Source organism: Ambystoma mexicanum, chromosome 4q (assembly GCF_040938575.1).
Source record: "Ambystoma mexicanum isolate Mex_15411 chromosome 4q, UKY_AmexF1_1, whole genome shotgun sequence".
NCBI classification, from domain to species: Eukaryota; Metazoa; Chordata; class Amphibia; order Caudata; family Ambystomatidae; genus Ambystoma; species Ambystoma mexicanum.
The window spans coordinates 1128896376-1128914492 of record NC_090928.1 but is presented as its reverse complement, the minus strand read 5'-3'; the positions used below and the strand labels follow the sequence as shown (position 1 = coordinate 1128914492).

Here is an 18117-nt window from a genome sequence, read left to right as displayed (position 1 = left end):
TCTCCTTATTCACACGATAATGTCACAGTAATAATTTCCAATAACCGAAATTCCTGTGGCGGTTTCGCTGATTCCCGCGATAATGCGAAAAAATGCTCAGAATCAAGTCTTCCCCCATCTTCACAGGCACAGACCATGTGTCCCATTTTCTATTTCCAGGTCCTTCCAATCCACTCAATTGTTTTTCCCTCTCTAACCATCTCCCATTGGACTACTCACTCATCTTTTCATATGATGCACATATCTTTCGGAGTGTACCTTGCCACAGCTATCTTGTGACATTCCCATGGTCTCCCCCAGATAAACCAAAGATTATCAACCCACTACTGACTCCCTAACGCACCCCAAATCGCTAACTACACATGGGGCCTCATTACGAGTGTGCCGGTCCGATAACAGCGGTGCCGGTAAGCCACCGGCACCGTTGTTACTGGACCGGCACACTGCGAGTTCTGCGGGCGGATGCCTTTCTGCCCACCAGGTCTGACCTGGTAGGCCGAACGGCACCCGCCCGCAGACTTTGACAGAACCACTGGTTCTGTTGCACACAGTGCTGGGGCTTCCGTCCTCCCCATTCCCATTGAGTCCAATGGTACTCGAATGGGAATGGGGAGCATTTTTTTCCGGTGCCTGGAAATGGGGAATTACCGGGACTGCCGGTGCTGTAATGCCCCGGCTAGTCCCCATTGCCAGGCACCCGAAAAAGAATGACTCCGGCAGCAGCCGTGCCGTTTTTACCAGCAAAGCTATCGCCGGGGTCATAATGAGGTCCAAGGTGTGTTCTCTTTTGCACTCCCGACTGCCTGATGTGATTGCAATTGGTGTTATAGCGCCTACGGCCAGGCAATCTAAACGCTGTTGTTGAAAACAATCAGTGTTCCCCTAGGAGTGATTACATAAACAGAATTGAGTATCTTCCTTAAATCTGATCACCTGAACTCTCGCTTAACTAAAGTGCTTTTCATTGAAATTCAAGGGTTTTGTTATACTATGGTTTCTTTGGAGCACACTAGCCACGGCTGTGGCCACTGCACATGTTGCACCAATAGGTTTCTTTGGACCCACTATGGCCAGTGGACACAGCCAAACATGTTGCAAAGAGTCTTGAGATCTCACAGCTATGGCCTTCGTCCGTGGTCTTTGTAAATGTTGCACAAATAGCTTTCCTTTGGGCCCACTACCCATGACCACTGGTCATGTCACAGCATTAATGTGTTGCCAAACATGCCTTGCCACCTGCCCAGTAGATTTTGACGCTGCAGATGTTAAACCTTTTTTTTCTGATCTCCTTATTCACACGATAATGTCACAGTAATAATTTCCAATAACCGAAATTCCTGTGGCGGTTTCGCTGATTCCCGCGATAATGCGAAAAAATGCTCAGAATCAAGTCTTCCCCCATCTTCACAGGCACAGACCATGTGTCCCATTTTCTATTTCCAGGTCCTTCCAATCCACTCAATTGTTTTTCCCTCTCTAACCATCTCCCATTGGACTACTCACTCATCTTTTCATATGATGCACATATCTTTCGGAGTGTACCTTGCCACAGCTATCTTGTGACATTCCCATGGTCTCCCCCAGATAAACCAAAGATTATCAACCCACTACTGACTCCCTAACGCACCCCAAATCGCTAACTACACATGGGGCCTCATTACGAGTGTGCCGGTCCGATAACAGCAGTGCCGGTAAGCCACCGGCACCGTTGTTACTGGACCGGCACACTGCGAGTTCTGCGGGCGGGTGCCTTTCTGCCCACCAGGTCTGACCTGGCAGGCCGAACGGCACCCGCCCGCAGACTTTGACAGAAGCACTGGTTCTGTTGCACACAGTGCTGGGGCTTCCGTCCTCCCCATTCCCATTGAGTCCAATGGTACTCGAATGGGAATGGGGAGCATTTTTTTCCGGTGCCTGGAAATGGGGAATTACCGGGACTGCCGGGGCTGTAATGCCCCGGCTAGTCCCCATTGCCAGGCACCCGAAAAAGAATGACTCCGGCAGCAGCCGTGCCGTTTTTACCAGCAAAGCTATCGCCGGGGTCATAATGAGGTCCAAGGTGTGTTCTCTTTTGCACTCCTGACTGCCTGATGTGATTGCAATTGGTGTTATAGCGCCTACGGCCAGGCAATCTAAACGCTGTTGTTGAAAACAATCAGTGTTCCCCTAGGAGTGATTACATAAACAGAATTGAGTATCTTCCTGAAGTCGAGAAGGTTATTGGACTTTTTAAGGTCATAGGAGAGTTCCTTCGAAAGGTTGATGGCATCCTTTTTCCTCCTCCAAATGACGTTTTGAGTTTAAACTTTTGGTATTATTCTGGGAATCGTTCTCGCATTCAGCAAAACAAATGGTGCCCATTTTTTCTGAAAAGTCTCTAAGCCTCCCTGCTCTAACGCACCAAGGCTGATACTTATAAATGTTTTAAGGAGCAGGGGGTACCCCATGTCTCAGTCGAACATTTTAAAAACTACTGGATTGATTTATAGCAAACCGCTCAAGGAAATTAAGTCACCGCTTTGTTTCTTATTTGGTACAAATCTGCCCAGCGGTTTTCGCACTATGGCTGTTAAAAAATGACACCTTTTCTCTAGAGGAACATGAATGGGAGTAGGCTGAAACCTACAGGGTTTTTGTTGTAATAACTTTTTCATTTTTTTTACAAATTGTTCCTTAAATTTCCAGTTGGGGGTGGGGGAGCCTTGACAAGCATGTTGTTTGGAAAAATTCATTGAAATCCATCCAGCAAGTCAAACGTTATTAGCAATAGAAGTTTAGGAAAAATGTCAGTTTTTATTTCTGAAAAGTCTCTCTGCTGCAAAGCACCATGGACGATGTAGCTATTTTTTGGGAGCATGGGGGCACCCGATTCACTGTACAATATTTTAAAAGCTTCTGGATGGATTTTTCCAAACCAGTTCTGGAAATCCAGTAAACGCTTTGTGCCCAAGTTGTTTGCCCCAGCGGTTTTTGCACCTCGGCTGACCAACAACTATTTCTCTATGGGAAAATAAATGGCACTATGCCGAAAACTGAATTTGTTTGTATCCTTAACAACTTTTTTTATTTTTTTTATTTTAACAAATCTTTCACAAAATATCCAAAGGGGCTGTGACAAACATTTTGCTGGAAAATATCAGCCATATCCGTCCTACAAGTCAAATGTTATTAGCGATAACATTTTCAGATTTCCTATGGCGCAAGGCTGTAACCTTAACTATAGGGTATTATATCCGCAGATCGAGCTCCAATAAAATATATAGTATGGGCAAATCAATACCAATAAGACGCAGGAGCCGGGATACGTATTAGTCTTGTTTAATCATCGAGCCCGAACTGAACTCACTAGGCCATAACCCAGCCTATCTATATGCGGTGGGCTGCATTCGACAACCACAGTATAATGGGGACAGGTGATTGCCTGTCCTTACATGCTGAGATGAATGGGCATAGAAATAGGACATTACAGGGCACCCTTTAATCTATATGAAATGTGTATATTATGGATGTTTTACTTGGTCTCTTTTTACAAATGAGAAAATGCTGGTCTTGTGATTATGGGCAGGACTCCGGGATCAATGCATGTCTGTCTGCTGAAGGACACAGTTATTGCTGTGAGAACTGATAGTTGCCTCTGCTTACCTTTAGGACCAAAGATTCGAGGGGCAACTGTCTGAGCAGCACGTGCCAGGGAGAAGCCTGCTTCCACGCCTCCACTTCCGGCCGGAGAACTCGGATGTGCTGCTGATGGTGTCAGAACAAAGCATGGTTGGAAAATTTACGGTCAGCATCAGTGACGATAGAAACGTGCAGGTAATTAATATTTGCTGTTACTAAATAGAATAAAAATGCATGTTAATTTTCATTTGCATAACCGTCAGCATCAGTGACGATAGAAACGTGCAGGTAATTAATATTTGCTGTTACTAAATAGAATAAAAATGCATGTTAATTTTCATTTGCATAACCTCACTTGTCGTGTGTTCCTTAATCACAGTATCCCAAATTACCAGTGCATCTTTCTAGGAGTGTGGCAGCATTTAGCAAAGTTAATAATGATGGGGCAAACCAACGCCATAAGTCACAAATTACAAAAAAAACATGACAACAAACCAGTGCCACTATAAATTGGATAACATAAAACCTTTGAAGCAGATTTTGGGTGGTTAGGAATACCTCGAACAACACGACTGCCTCCTAGTGGACATTAAAAAGAATGCACACACCTTAAGTGGAAACACAGAACTATAACTGAAGTTTAAAGGCACAGGTCAACTTTATTTGCTGAAATAACGGGGCAGCGCTATTTATTTGGCAGAGCAGGTGAATGTGAATAAAAATGAAACGAACGAACTAGAGTGAAACCCTTTTTAACTGACGTGCCTGATACGGGTACTGATAAAAACATGGGGTGTGGTGTCTCCAATGAAAGGCGATGCTTCGCTTCATTTATCCTGTTTAAATGTGCTTTATTTCAGTAGAGGTTTCTTTGAAATGTCCTACCGACTGGTGTACATTTAGTCTTCCAGGAACTGTATGCTGTCCTCTACAAGTCAAACCCATCATGTCCGCAAATTGACTCCTCTGTGCCACAAACTATCAAAGCACTTGTACCAATCACATGCTCTTACTGCTCTTCACTCTTTAACCACTGGCTCTCCTATAGGGTCTTTGCCATATGTTTTTTAACCGCCTACTCTCCTTTGAGGTCTTTACCACATGTTTTAAAGCCACCACTATCTTGATAAATCCAAAAAGCTCTGCTGAATCTATAGACACTCTGTGCCTGTTTTCTCCCCTCCACTACTCCAGAATTCTTAAGAGTAATATTCAATAGGATCTCCCATTTGCCTAGAAGCCAATGACCACTACAACCTCAATTAGGTTTCTGTTCCCACCAATCCACTGGGAAAGAATAGCCACATAAACTCCACACTGGCAAGAGTGCCGGCTTTCTGTCAATGTTCACTGCAGGGTTATTCCAGGGACATGCTTCGCCATAGAATAATGGGTTTACAATGGCAATGGTCACATTCTCTCGCAAACCTTGATCTTTATCGTGTTCCTTATGTTTCTCTGTCACTGACAGCAGAACCATTGGTTCCAGTAGTCCACTTTTATTAATCTCTGCTCTTGCCCACACATCCTCAGCACCAGCTACTAGATCGAATATGTGGTGTTTCCTGAATGTAAGGTAATAGTGTGTGAATTTTGGAATGCTCATACCTCATCCGTTTTGTGGTAGTTGCAGTTTATAGGTTTGTTAGTTTCTTGTGCCACAAATGCTTGGATTTCCCTGTGTATTCCCTTAAAGACACGCCTCTTCACTTTCGGTGGAATTATGAATAAATAATTGATCATTGGATGTGCCATCATCTTTATGGCGCTTGCTTGCCCCCATAGTGTCGGCTTCATAGTGGATAATCCGTCCAGATCCGTCATGAGCTTCTCAAATACTTCCTCCATCTCATACTTTACTAGTTGATTTTGTTTTTTGTTATCTGAATTCCAAGGTATTTTGCTCTTATTCGGCACCACTGGGACCCCCACGCCACTAGCACTCTTGGGATACATGATGCATTACTTCTGACTTATTCCAATACATTTTTTAATGAGACAGCTCTCCAAAAAATGTAATTATACCCATTTGGTGTGGTAGTGTTCCCTGTAGGTCCACCGTGCCCAGTAGCAAGTCATCCGTGTAGGGTATAGCCATAGTTTGGGCGCCTCTGCCAAAGTCTACCCTCTGGACTCCTATTTTGGGGGATGGATTGGTGAGGATCAACACTGTGGTTTAACCATAGAGGATCCCCATCCATCTCAGAAAACCAACTCGAAACCCCCTTTCCTCCATTTTCCTGATTGGGGAATGGCAATCTATACAATTGCCTTCTCTGCGTGTAAGGCGCTGCTACTAGGACAGACACGTTTCATGCCTGTTGATGGGCTTTAAATCAGTTTCCACATGTTGTCTGCTCCATACCTCCCTTTAACATATCTGGATTGCTTTGTACCACTGAACCTTGGCAGGGCGTTCTCCATTCTCCCTGATACATCTTTGGCCAATATGTATGTCTGTGTTTAGCCGGCTTATCGGTCTGTAGCTGCCAAGTTTCAATGTTTCTCCTTCTGTCGTTAATTGTACTGATAATATGTTATGCCTCATACTTGCCGGCAGTCACCCTGCTTTCGCAGAGTCTTTGTACCCCTTTCACAGTAGTTCAATTGCTTATACTGGCATTATCTTGATGAATTCTGGCAGAAGTCGGTCTGTCCAGGGCGTTCTCTGGATTCAAGATGTTCTTTTATCAGCTACACTTTTATGTCTTCCCCTAACTGAATGCCCTCTTCCTCTGCAAGCTCAGGCAATTGCATTCTACCAAAAAACCTTTCCAAGCTTTCTTCACTCATGCAGCCCCCTGATACATATAATTTCTTGTAGGACATCCGGAGGTATTCATTCATTTCCCCATGGTCGGTAATCATGCATGTTGGGAAAGATTTTCTTTTTACTGCTTTATACTCAATGAGTTCTATGGGACACACTTTATGTTTTGCTTTGTTTGTACTCCTGTGCTGACTTTTCTGGATTTCTTCTATTGTTACAGCTGCACATGCCACCTTAAACTGAAGTGCGGTTAGGATATTTTGGGTCCTTGTATCTTTTTCTGCACTGGCTTTTTTGTCACTTTTACAGTGTGCCTTGGATGAGCTAGTGGCAGAGGATCATTGTCTACCCTATGTCATACTTTTACCCGGGCACCTTTGCGTTTACCACAGATGGCTACTAAGATTCGCTATCACCCTAAAATGGATGTGCCACAAGGTTTTTGCCCGTCCTTTGGCCATATCATTCTTTGGCCTGCTTCCTGACCCCTCAGATCCGGAATTGCCATACATGGTAAACCCTTTCCAAGGAAAAGCTTCAGCTTTTCTGGGCTAAGAGGCAGTTTGTGTGTGGCCCTGGTTGTGGGGGTTGAGACTGTCTGGTACTAATACACATCCAGTTGCCTGAATGTGTGTTGCCGGGCAGATGTTATGGCCAGTGGCTATCCATGATTGTATAGCTATTGCCAGTTTGAATGGTGTAAATCCGTGGCATTGGTGGTCCTGGGTGTGCTCCCAGCCTAAATCTTGGATAAATAGGGGCTGCTGCTGCCGTTCTAAGGATCATCGTTGGAGCCAAGACCGATATGAAGACGAGAAGCCCAGACAACTCCTGAAGTTGACCAGCATTGACTCCAGTGCTGTCCCGCTGAAGCCCTGCTCCTCTGTTCTGATCTCAAGAAGGCCTTTGTTGGTGCCTTGACCCATGGACTGTTGGGAATGACCAGTCTTGACCCATACTCAAGGATCTGCACTTCTGAGCCTTCGGAAGTGTCCCTGGAACAACCAACTGACCAGCTTCCTCCTGGGCTACCGCGCTGCAGCCGTCAACATTCAGAGTGCATTCTTGTAACTTGGAGGATCTTCTACTTGTGTAACAAGATGCCTGATCCTGCATTTTCAGCTTTCTTGCATCAATGGAAGGTGCGCTGTGCCTGCTACTTTGTTCATCCACTGAAGATCTCCTGTCACTGCCGGACCGTGGTGACTCCTGTTTAAACTCGTCTTCATCGCTCCATGGAGGTGTCGTGAGTTGGTTTATCCCTGCAGAAGTCCACATATTTTCTTTGTTTTGATGTTCTTCTGGAAGCTGTATGGAGCTTATTTCCCAGGACTGTGACTTAAACTAAAACCAAACACCGAAAGTGACCTTGCACCTGCAACCCCTGGGCCTCACTCGAAAGGACAAAGCACAGACCACCATGCCCCCAACAGAATCCAGCACCTCTGTAGTGGTTTCTGGAGGATTCAGAGACATGGGGGCAAGTCACCAAACTGTTTCTGCCACCGCCCTGTTCTCAATATGGTTACATGGGTGTAAAGTCCTGTCTCTAAAATCACTCTTGCTTGACTATGGGAGCTGGAGGCCTGGTCAATGATCCCATTATAGGCTTATCCTAGTGGCTGGGATGAAGTGATCTTACTTACCTGAACTTCATATAACTTTTTGGCTCTTTTAATCCTAAACATTGGCATTGCCAATCTCTTTATAAACCTACCTGTGGTGTATACTCTTTTGGAACTGATGACATTTGAGCACAAGGCCCCACACCATCTTAGGTTTGGACTTGTGGTTATTCTAAAGTATCTTCCTCATTCTAATGCATCTGAGTACTTACCTTTGGTGCACTGGTTATTGAAATCAAATGCTTTCCTATATAGGGTGAATGTATATATCTGCTTTATAGTGTTGATGTGACAATATCTGACTAGACGTTTGTATCTGCTTAGTGTGTATTTTAAAGGCCTTATAAATGATTGTTAATGTTTGTACTTACCTGCCCAACTGGAATTATAGGTGGTGTTCTGTGTGGACTCATTATAGACCTAGACAACTCGTACACCCCTCCCGAGTCTAAGCCTTGCTTCTCAGCTACCTTATTTTGACTTGGTTGGCTAGACATTTGTGTCTTCCTGTTCACCATAATAGTTGGCCTTCCTAAATCCACCCAAGGGATTCTTTAACAAATATCCCCAGTTCCGGTTCCGAGATATGCATCTTTACCAGTGAGGTACATCAACACTCCTACAGATCGAAGGCCTCAGAGACCACACAATCCCTCCTTCCTTCAATACAAATTCTTCTTGAGATGTTTGAAGACTGGAACACCTGACCTTTATGGAGTATATCATTCATTCTGCAGTACATGATGTATATAGGCCAGGACTGATAAACTCCTGGCTTCAGGAATCCTGGCAAAGCACTGCTTTCACTCTTCCATAGGCAACCTGCACATGCCATACCAAGTGCCATTATCCATGTCTGCTGCACTGAACTACACACTTGGACAATGTTCAACTGAAAACCTAATACAACTCTGGTGAATTCACACAAGAGATGATTCTAAATTCTATGTATGTTTTCTTTTAAAAAAATGTATTTGTTTGGTTTATTAAAAACGTTCACAAATACAAAATAGCAACATTATAAATAACTGAATTAGAAAACAAATGGAGGAGTCTGAAAAGTATCCCATTGATGGGAATATTTGCAGGTCTGGGCTTTGGTCAACCATCAACAGAGGACAGCAGAACTGATTACAGAGTAAATATCCTGCCTGTTGCAAGACCTGCACGAGAGTGGACTCAGAAGCAATATGGAAATCAGAAGTCCCGTCGAGTCCCGCTTTGCCGCGACTCTCTGCTTGATCTCTGTGGATTCCTGTGGACTTTGCAAGCTTGAAACTCTGTTAACCACAAGGTGAACCTTTGTTTAAGGAAAGTGTATATCCTACACCCAACTAACTGTGCATTGTTACTGATACTTTCTCTGCATTCATTTAGGCTTTGTGGCAACGTAATAGGAGGCGGGTGCATAAAAGGAGCGCGCACCCGAGCGAGTCCCGTCGAGTCCCGCTTTGCCGCTTCGCCATGGCGTCCGGGCTCGGCAGGACTCTGGGATCTGCCTTCACACATTTCTGGGCTTTGTGCTATTGTCCCTTGCCTTATCTGTGCTGGGCTAGAGAACTACTGAGCCCTTAATTGCCTTCTAATCTGGTGGCCTACACTTCATATTGAAAACATTGCTTGTAAACCGAACGGACCATACCTTCTTACAACTGCCTTGCCTGCCAATATTCGGCAACACATTATGTCTGAGACACAGTCGCTGTGTGAAGATAGACTTCCAGACGGCGTAGCCACTAATTTGTGCTCGACTCCCGTTTACGCCCTCCTCGCACTAAATCCAAAGCAAAAGACAAGAAAAAAATGACTCCTGAATAATGTTGACATTCGCAAATATGGATTCGGAATGGTGGGGAATGTCAACTCATCGTCGTATCATCTACATATGTGCCACCATCAACTCTGAATAATGGCGCCGTTGACTTGAACCTCGATACTTGTAAAGATGATCATGGTCTGCTTGCTTTGGATGTTAGCATACAAGTGGAAGAAAACTCTAAAATGGCAAAAATGCCTACCTCTTTATCAGAGAGTATGCTTCTACAAAATGCTTTGTCTGGGGCTCCACGCCCTGTGGTTTCTGTCATAACCGAAACCTCCAAAGAGGCTGTAATTGAGTTAGATACTATCAACTCTTGTTTCTCGGCCAGAGCAGATGGCTCTAAACTATCTCAATCACCTGACATGTTTCAGCGCTCTAGCTGCAACATATCAGCGTTGGATGTGTCATATATCCCCCCCTACCCCTCGCAGGACAAATGATGTGCCAGTGAATCCAGCGAAAACCTCTAGCACGTCTAAAACCTCTCACTTGACTCTGGAGGTAATGAATATTGCCCTCATGGCCCTTGCAAAACTATTTGAGTCTATTGATGGCTCTTTGAAAAGATTAACGGACAATTTTGATTCATTAAAATCTGATCAAAACGAAACTGACTACTAGCATTAAGCGTGTGCGAGGTGCCTTTAATGAAAAACTCAACGACGCATTCGATTTACAAAAATAAATAGCCCAGTCTCTGGCCCAGAAACAACTCCCATTTGTGAAAAATACCATGGTATGTGTGGATGCGTTCACACAAACGTTTAAGGATGGTGATTGCCAAATTGTAGAAATCATTTCAGATTCTCAATTCTGCCATCAATTACCTTCAACCACACATTCACTTAAAACAAAAACATCTGTCCCGTTTGTTGAAGGTATTATAACTGAAAAAATGGTGGCAACGAAGTCCAACACATTTCCAAATAACGTTCTTCAGCATATCCACACTGAAAAAATCTCAAATTCTGATCAAATCTCTAAATCTACATATTCTGTTTTTGACCTCTGTGCTCCAAATCAGGCGGCGGTGAAGACTAAGACAAATAAGCTTCCCGCACAAAAAAAGAAATCAAAAAATGTTAAAGCATTGAAGTTAGTGGTTTCATCGTCAACAAAACAATTCATCAATAACTTAACACAAGCTAATAATAGATCTTTAGCAGCCTGGAGCATCATAACAAAAAAATATGCTGCCCTGGCTAATCTGAAAAAGAGCAAACATCTTGAATCTTGTCACTCCCCGAGAGTAATCATAGATCACCCTCCCTTAGATGAATTGATTAAATTAGCCGAAGGCCACCAACCCACTAAACAAAGCAAGACTAAAAGTGCTCTGTTGAGGGTCACAACAAATCTCCCATGTGTATGAGCAAATGATAACACCAAACTTTCTAACGATATTGTGGCGTCAAGGCAAGCACTAAGACACGAAATCGATTTATATCTTGAAACCCGAAAATACGATCCTCCTAGCTTTCCCATTATAACTAAATGGCCCGGCTAAATGTGTTACTGTTACCACACTTCCAGCTCTGCCAAAGATGCTATCTATAGAAAATAAGAACCCTATTTCTAAGCGAGTTTCCTTTTCCGAGTAAGAGCACCAGGTTGCTCAGGATCCAACACAGACTCTCGCTTCTAATGGCACCTTTTCGCAAACAGACCTTGATGAAATTAAAGATTCTATTGCTCGCCTGTGGGTGATCAATTCAAAACCGAGATGTGTGTCCCCACCGAAAAAAAATGTCGATAGGATTCAATCAAGCTTGCAATGCATGAACACCCGAGCAGCTGTTTTCTCTGGCTCTTTGCCATTTAAACAGACTGGGAAAAAGCTTACTCCTAAATTGGACACTCCTTGTTACTTACTTGTCGTCAAGATCTAATGTTTTCTTACACTATGAATCGACAGAGCATTCAGAAACTCTTCTCTGACACCTTCATGCTGAGATGCTGAGAGAAACTGAGTCTGATGACATAGACCAAATTGAATTTCCAAATAAGGACCTATCTTAGCACAGTCCTTATTTGGACCAGGTCCGTGATCATTCATAACCTCATTTGGGCTGCAAGGGAGGCTCTGTTTAATTTAGGTTTCGTGATTTCACCTAATGCCGATAAAAAATGCCCATTAAAATCATGTCTTAAGTCTACCCAAAAATCCCAATCTTATGTATCGAGATATGATGCTGGTGCAAATTCACTTGGGCGAAAGGATTACAACCATATTACAGGAGTTTAACTAGAACAGGATGAAGAGCAGGTGTGCTTGTCTGTCATTAGCTGGAATACATGAGGATTCAGTCACCTCATTAACATCCCTGAGAGTTTCTTGTGTAATTACGATCTAATAATGCTGCAAGAAACATGGCTGTCTATTGCACCAACTTGGAATAATTATGGCACACAATTAAATCCAGCTATACGAGCAACCAGAGGAAGGCCAATGTCAGGCCTATTAACTGCTTCCAACACTTTAGCTCACATACAACTTTTTCCATTGCCTGCTCCTAATCCCTTCATTCAATGCTCCTCAAAAATGTAACAACTGCTTTGGAGAATGTTATGCTGACACATGGCATTGCACATATTATTGTTGCCGGAGATTTGAATTTACATCTCATGAATGGGGAAGCATCCAAAAAACAAGAATGGGCTGAAATGTGGAATAAATTTGTGAAGTCATGGAACTTGGTTATGCTGAATGGTACGAGTGTGGCTGACTCTCCTCCTCTTGCGACTTGGTCTAGACAAAAACAGTCAGCAACCATTGATTATATTTTTGTCTCACGAAGTCTTTTCGAACACACCACCGATTTTGCTGTTAAAACATCTCAACATAGTGATCATCGCCCATTAACTTTTAAGCTTATGTTATCTCTTGATCCAGCCCTTAAAAGACAGTCACTCAGGGGCATGGTCAAAGTTAACAATTTGCTAAATCGGTTGAAATGGTCCAACCAATCACTAGTGTGTTATCGTGATCATCTAAAAAGTTATGACGAAGCAGGACTGGAACCTTATAACGTAAATAATGTGAATCCTTTTGACCTAATGCAATTATATGCCACTAAGCAGACCGCCCAGTTGAACACAACACAAGTGTCTGACAATGCAGTCCGACTCAGGAAAGCACTGTTCAAAAAACAGAAAAGACAAGTGCAAAGATTATTACCAGCTCTTAAAGCCGTAGCTTTAAGAACAATCAAAACTACCTATAAAAATTGGTTGCAGGAATACAAGCTCACAAAATATCAAAAAGATGGGGAATCGATGCTCAATCATATTCAAGGCAAAAATACGGCACAAATTTGGCAGTTGCTTAACTCTGTCACCAAGACCCCACAACTCACTTCCCAAATAAATGGGGTTTCGGAAAATGAATGGTGCCACCATTTTTCGTCCCTTTATGCTGCTCCAACCTTGCCTGAGACCCTGGACATGCTATCTATTCCTTTCGATCTTAAATTTGATGAGGATGATATTCGTTACCTCATCAACAAAGCTAACATGTCTCGAGCTCCTGGGCCAGATGGACTTTCAAATGCTGTGCTAAAAAAGAATGTCGATCTTTGGGCCGCCATTTTACACACATTATTTCGGCTCATCGTTCTTCATCAAGCACTACCAAAATCATGGACGCATTTGATCATTGTCCCAATTCACAAAAAAGTAAATAGGCAAAATCCAATGAGTTATCGTCCCATTGCCCTTCTGGATGTTCCCGGAAAAATATTTTGCAGACTAGTCCTGCGTGACATAAATGCTTGGTCTCTTCTAAACCATCGAAGAGACCCATTCCAAACTGGTTTTGTGTCAGGACTTGGCACTGCAATTAATCTCACAATTCTCAATGCCATTAAGTCCTCCTATGCCATGCGGAAGCAACCACTTTATGTTGCCTTTGTAGATTTTCGCATGGCCTTTGATTCAGTAGACCGAGTTCTGCTTCTGAGAAAATTATTGAGATATGATTGCCCTAAAGAATTGATAAAAATTGTAAGCTTGCTACACTCAAACACATCGTTACAAGTAAAGTTAAACATGGGAGGCCTGCTATCTAAAATAATTCCAACTGCAAGAGGTTTGAAGCAAGGATGCATTCTTGCATCAACCCTGTTCAACTTGTTTTTACTGTACGCAGCTGATGAATTTGCCTCAGCCCAATTTGATCCACCAAAGCTCGGAAACCAAGCTATAGCATGGCTCCTTTATGCAGATTATTTAGTTTTGATTTCCCAAGCTCCATCCGGGCTACAAACCCTTCTTAATGTACTTGATCATTATGTTTCAACTAATAATCTCACTGTGAATCAAAACAAAACACAAATTATCATTCTTGGCAAATCTAAATCGTCCTTTCAAAACAAATTTCAATGGTCAATATGTAGTCGCAGGCTTCAAGTGGTATCGGAATTTAAATATTTGGGGACAACTTTAACAATCTTTTTTCGGAAAAATCGCTTGAATTAACAACCCGTTCCAAACTAACAAGGTTGATCTCTCAAGCAAAAATTGTGCACCGTAAATTTGGCAAATTCACTTGCACGCCCATTATGTGTTTCTACCAGCAGAAAGTATTACCGGTTATTACATACGGAATGGAATCAGTGTTACCGAGGACTCCAAAATTCTGGAACCAGCTTGAAGCTAAATTTTGGAAAAGCACAATAAACCTACCAAAAAGCACTCCTAATATGCTTCTTAGATATGAACTTGGTCTCTTATCAATACAGGCACAAGTCACCTGGAAAATGTGCACATTACTTAGAAAATGCATCATGGGCATTTCCAATCGAAATAGTCTAGCAATTTTGGCTGACTACTTGTTGACCTCGACTCACTTATTTCCCTCAACATGGAGAGCACACACTTTGAATGCCCTTGCTGAGGCAGATATTTCGATTGATCTTCTGGTCACAAATCCAAACCGAGCAAAGACCAAACTTTATCAAGCAGATTGGTCTATGACTCAAGAGAAATGCCTCAAACTTAAAGATTTCAACAGGAATCTGTTTGGCCACAAACAACTACGGACTATGGCAGATTATCTCGCTAGATGCCCTTCTCCAGCTTTAAGAATGAAAATCTTAAGGTTACGTTTGAACTTGTGGCCAGTCAATGCAATTCTGTTAAAACGAGGACTTGTCAAAAAAGAACTAAGCTACTGTCGCTTTTGCAAAGACACATCTATAACAGAAACCCTCTGTCACATTATAATGAAATGTATTGCCTTTATTTCACAAAGAGCCAAACTTTTTAAATGCTTGAGTCAAAAGTATTTTGTTCATTCCAACGATGATCTATGGGCTGAAATATTTGGGTCGGTAAACATTTCTGTCAGAATTGCAACGATTCATATTCTTGATACTACCTTTCCTTATGAGGAACCTTGTTTTTTTAAGAAATGATTGTACTATTAGCATGATAAAATTATGCGGACACTGTGAATGTTTATTGGCACAGTACGTATATGAATATATAATTACATAATTGAATGACAAAATTAATTTTTTCTTTTATTATCACTGAATGATTATTTTTATATATTTGTAAAGTTGAAATTTCAACTAAATCAAATAAAAAAAAAAAATTAAATAAAAAAGAAGCAATCTGGAAACTCCAGGTACCAAGTCATCAACTTTCGTCCGTGTACAATGCACCGGCATATGGGGGACAATGGTATAAGAAGCTATCAAGAAATATTGTTTACCTCTCGGCAGACCAGTACCCTCCTCTCACAAAGGCCACAACCATTTTCCTGAGAAAGGCCTTAACAATCAGGAGGGACGAAACAAAAAATATATTGAGAAAAATAGAATTCAAGGGCATAATCAAAGAATTTAAAAAAAAAATTTTTCGAAATGATTTGAAAAGTAAACTGGCTGAAGACTTTCAGCAGTTAACTTGTACATGTTCAGAACTACTGTATGCAAGTACAGTAATAATTCAGCTGGAAAGGTAGTCGGAAAGGCTCAGATGTATAGACCATATGTAATCAGACATTACTAGTTACCTAAAAACACTTTTTGGGTCCCTTTTCTGTTACAACCTTTTCCCTCTTGTTGTTTTCTCTGATGATATCTTTAAGTTTTATGTGAATTGAAGTACAATTCAATTTTGGAGTCCTCTGTTGTCTTCTTTTTACTGTTTGTAAATACATATTTCTAGCAGTATAGCAGGCTAGGGCAAATAAAAAATAAACTTTGATCGGGTCAGGATGCCTTTGATTGCAAAAGTAAACTGAATGATCGCAACACCAACAATTCTTTGTAAAGTGACACCACCATGCCCCACAAACAAGTCCTTTGACACCACTAAAATACAGAGCATGTAACTTTTCATCGAGGTTCCTTGATCTATCCTTTGACATGCATTACAATATTTGTTGCCATTATTACCAATCACTAACAACCCTCTATCTTGTAGTCTGTACTGTTTGGGACTGAGTTGCAGTCATAGTAGGAGCCCTTTCATTTGATTTGTATCCCTTGCTATCAAAATATAAAAAGTTAACAATACATAATTCCATCAAGCTACGAATACATAATACAATATTTACTAAATTTGAAATAACAGTTTAAAGAATCATTGCTTTCACAAATGCTAACACTGCTATTGACAACGCTGTCTGTTGAGCTGCAGGAGTTCTAAGCCAAAATTGGTCAGTTTGAAAACTTGTCTCATGATTTACAAATTTACTCAACCGGTGCTTCTGCATTGGCGACAAAACATTACATTCTATCAAACGATGACTAAGCGTCTCGACATAATCTATCTCCTGCAACCTTGGTTTTAGCACCCATCACTTCATTGGTTAAAAAGAAGTTCAGTTTTAACCTAATAAAATCATTTCTAAATTCACAAGAAGGCTAGCTGAGTAAATAATAATAAGTTGCATTAAAAGGTTTGACTTCCGTCCATGAATGGTAAAACAAGTGATATTTCATGATACGTTCTCTGTTTTCAATCCAATCTCGCTGATGAAGTCTTACATTTTTTTTGTTTGGTTTCTGAACTCCTAAACAGTAGAATCAACAGAATGTAATTTATTACAACAAAGTGCTGTCCATTAATTAAATACTTGGCAGAATTTGTCTATCCTTAATATTTTGCAGCAAGCTGGGTTACGAGAGTGCTGCAACCCCTTTAAGCCATCATTTTGCTTCACCTCACTGTTTGCCGTTGAATTTTGCACTTAATCCAGCATTTACAACCGGGTAGTGTTCTGTGTGTGTTTGCGCTCGCACCTCGCTCCCTCAAGGCAATCACTGCTCTCTCTCAGAGTTAGGTGTTTCACCCTGTCCTGCTGTATCTCAAATGTATGCGTTTCTCAATGTACTGTTGAATCTCAAATTTAGGCGTTTCACCATTGTGAGAAACCAGAAGGTGTCTCACCCGCTAGTCCCCGGAGATCTGTCATCCAGGTGGCCAGGACACAGCCATCACTTTTGGGTCCAGTTTCTGGGGGTGCACCAGTGCAGGAGGATCACCTGGGTAAGGGTTACTCAGGGAGTGGGATGGTGAGATGTGGTATCCCTCCCCCTTTAACACCTTTACCCCATCCTACCAGGTAAGATAGGTGGGAACTTTATCCCCCTTCCCTTCACAAACACTTCCATACAGAGAGCCTGCTCTGGGAGAAAACAGACTCACACCCGAGCAGTTTACCTGACATGTCACACTACTAAGGTCAGGTGAGGTCAGGCAATTACTGGCGATTACTCACACCTGACTTCCATTAAACTTCCCCACATGGATAAAAGGCACAACACAAGAGCACACTCTGAGCGAGGCAAAGCACACGAAGGAACAGCAGTTTCGAGTCCGCAGCTGAACGAGGGGAGAAAGACAGGAAACCAAGAAGGGTTTACAAGGAGAGAAGTACCCTTGACCTTTTTGGCAAGAAACCGTTATTTTCACGAAACCTTTGAGGCAGGACGCACAAGGCCAGCAAACCAGACTGAAGAATCCTGCATTGTGTGTCGGTGATACCGAAGACGCTCCAGCGTAACTAACCAAGGCGGGGAGGAGCAACAGCAGCCGCTGTGGTATCGTCCTTGGCTCCAAGAATAAAGAAATATCAGAGAGATCAACACAGCTGGTGAGTTGGGGAGACCGATCTGACAGAGTGTTCCGGAACCGTGAATGTGCTCAATTGAAGGTCACACTCGTATCAGGCACTTTCCCGGAGGCCTTCAAAACCTTTAATGTAAAACCACTTCTCAAAAAACCCAGCCACGAACCACTCTTCCGTTCAAGCTACCACCCAATCTCCA

The 18117-nt window shown here is 42.4% G+C and overlaps 1 protein-coding gene across 1 annotated transcript in view; it reads left to right on the top strand.

The window, feature by feature from the left end:
* The window catches only part of DNAH14 (dynein axonemal heavy chain 14), a 2000441-nt gene that overhangs the window by 71999 nt on the left and 1910325 nt on the right, over nt 1–18117 (top strand). The window contains exon 2 of the mRNA XM_069608705.1: nt 3649–3813. Coding sequence (XP_069464806.1) covers nt 3649–3813 — 165 coding nt within the window. The remainder of the gene's footprint in view (nt 1–3648; nt 3814–18117) is intronic.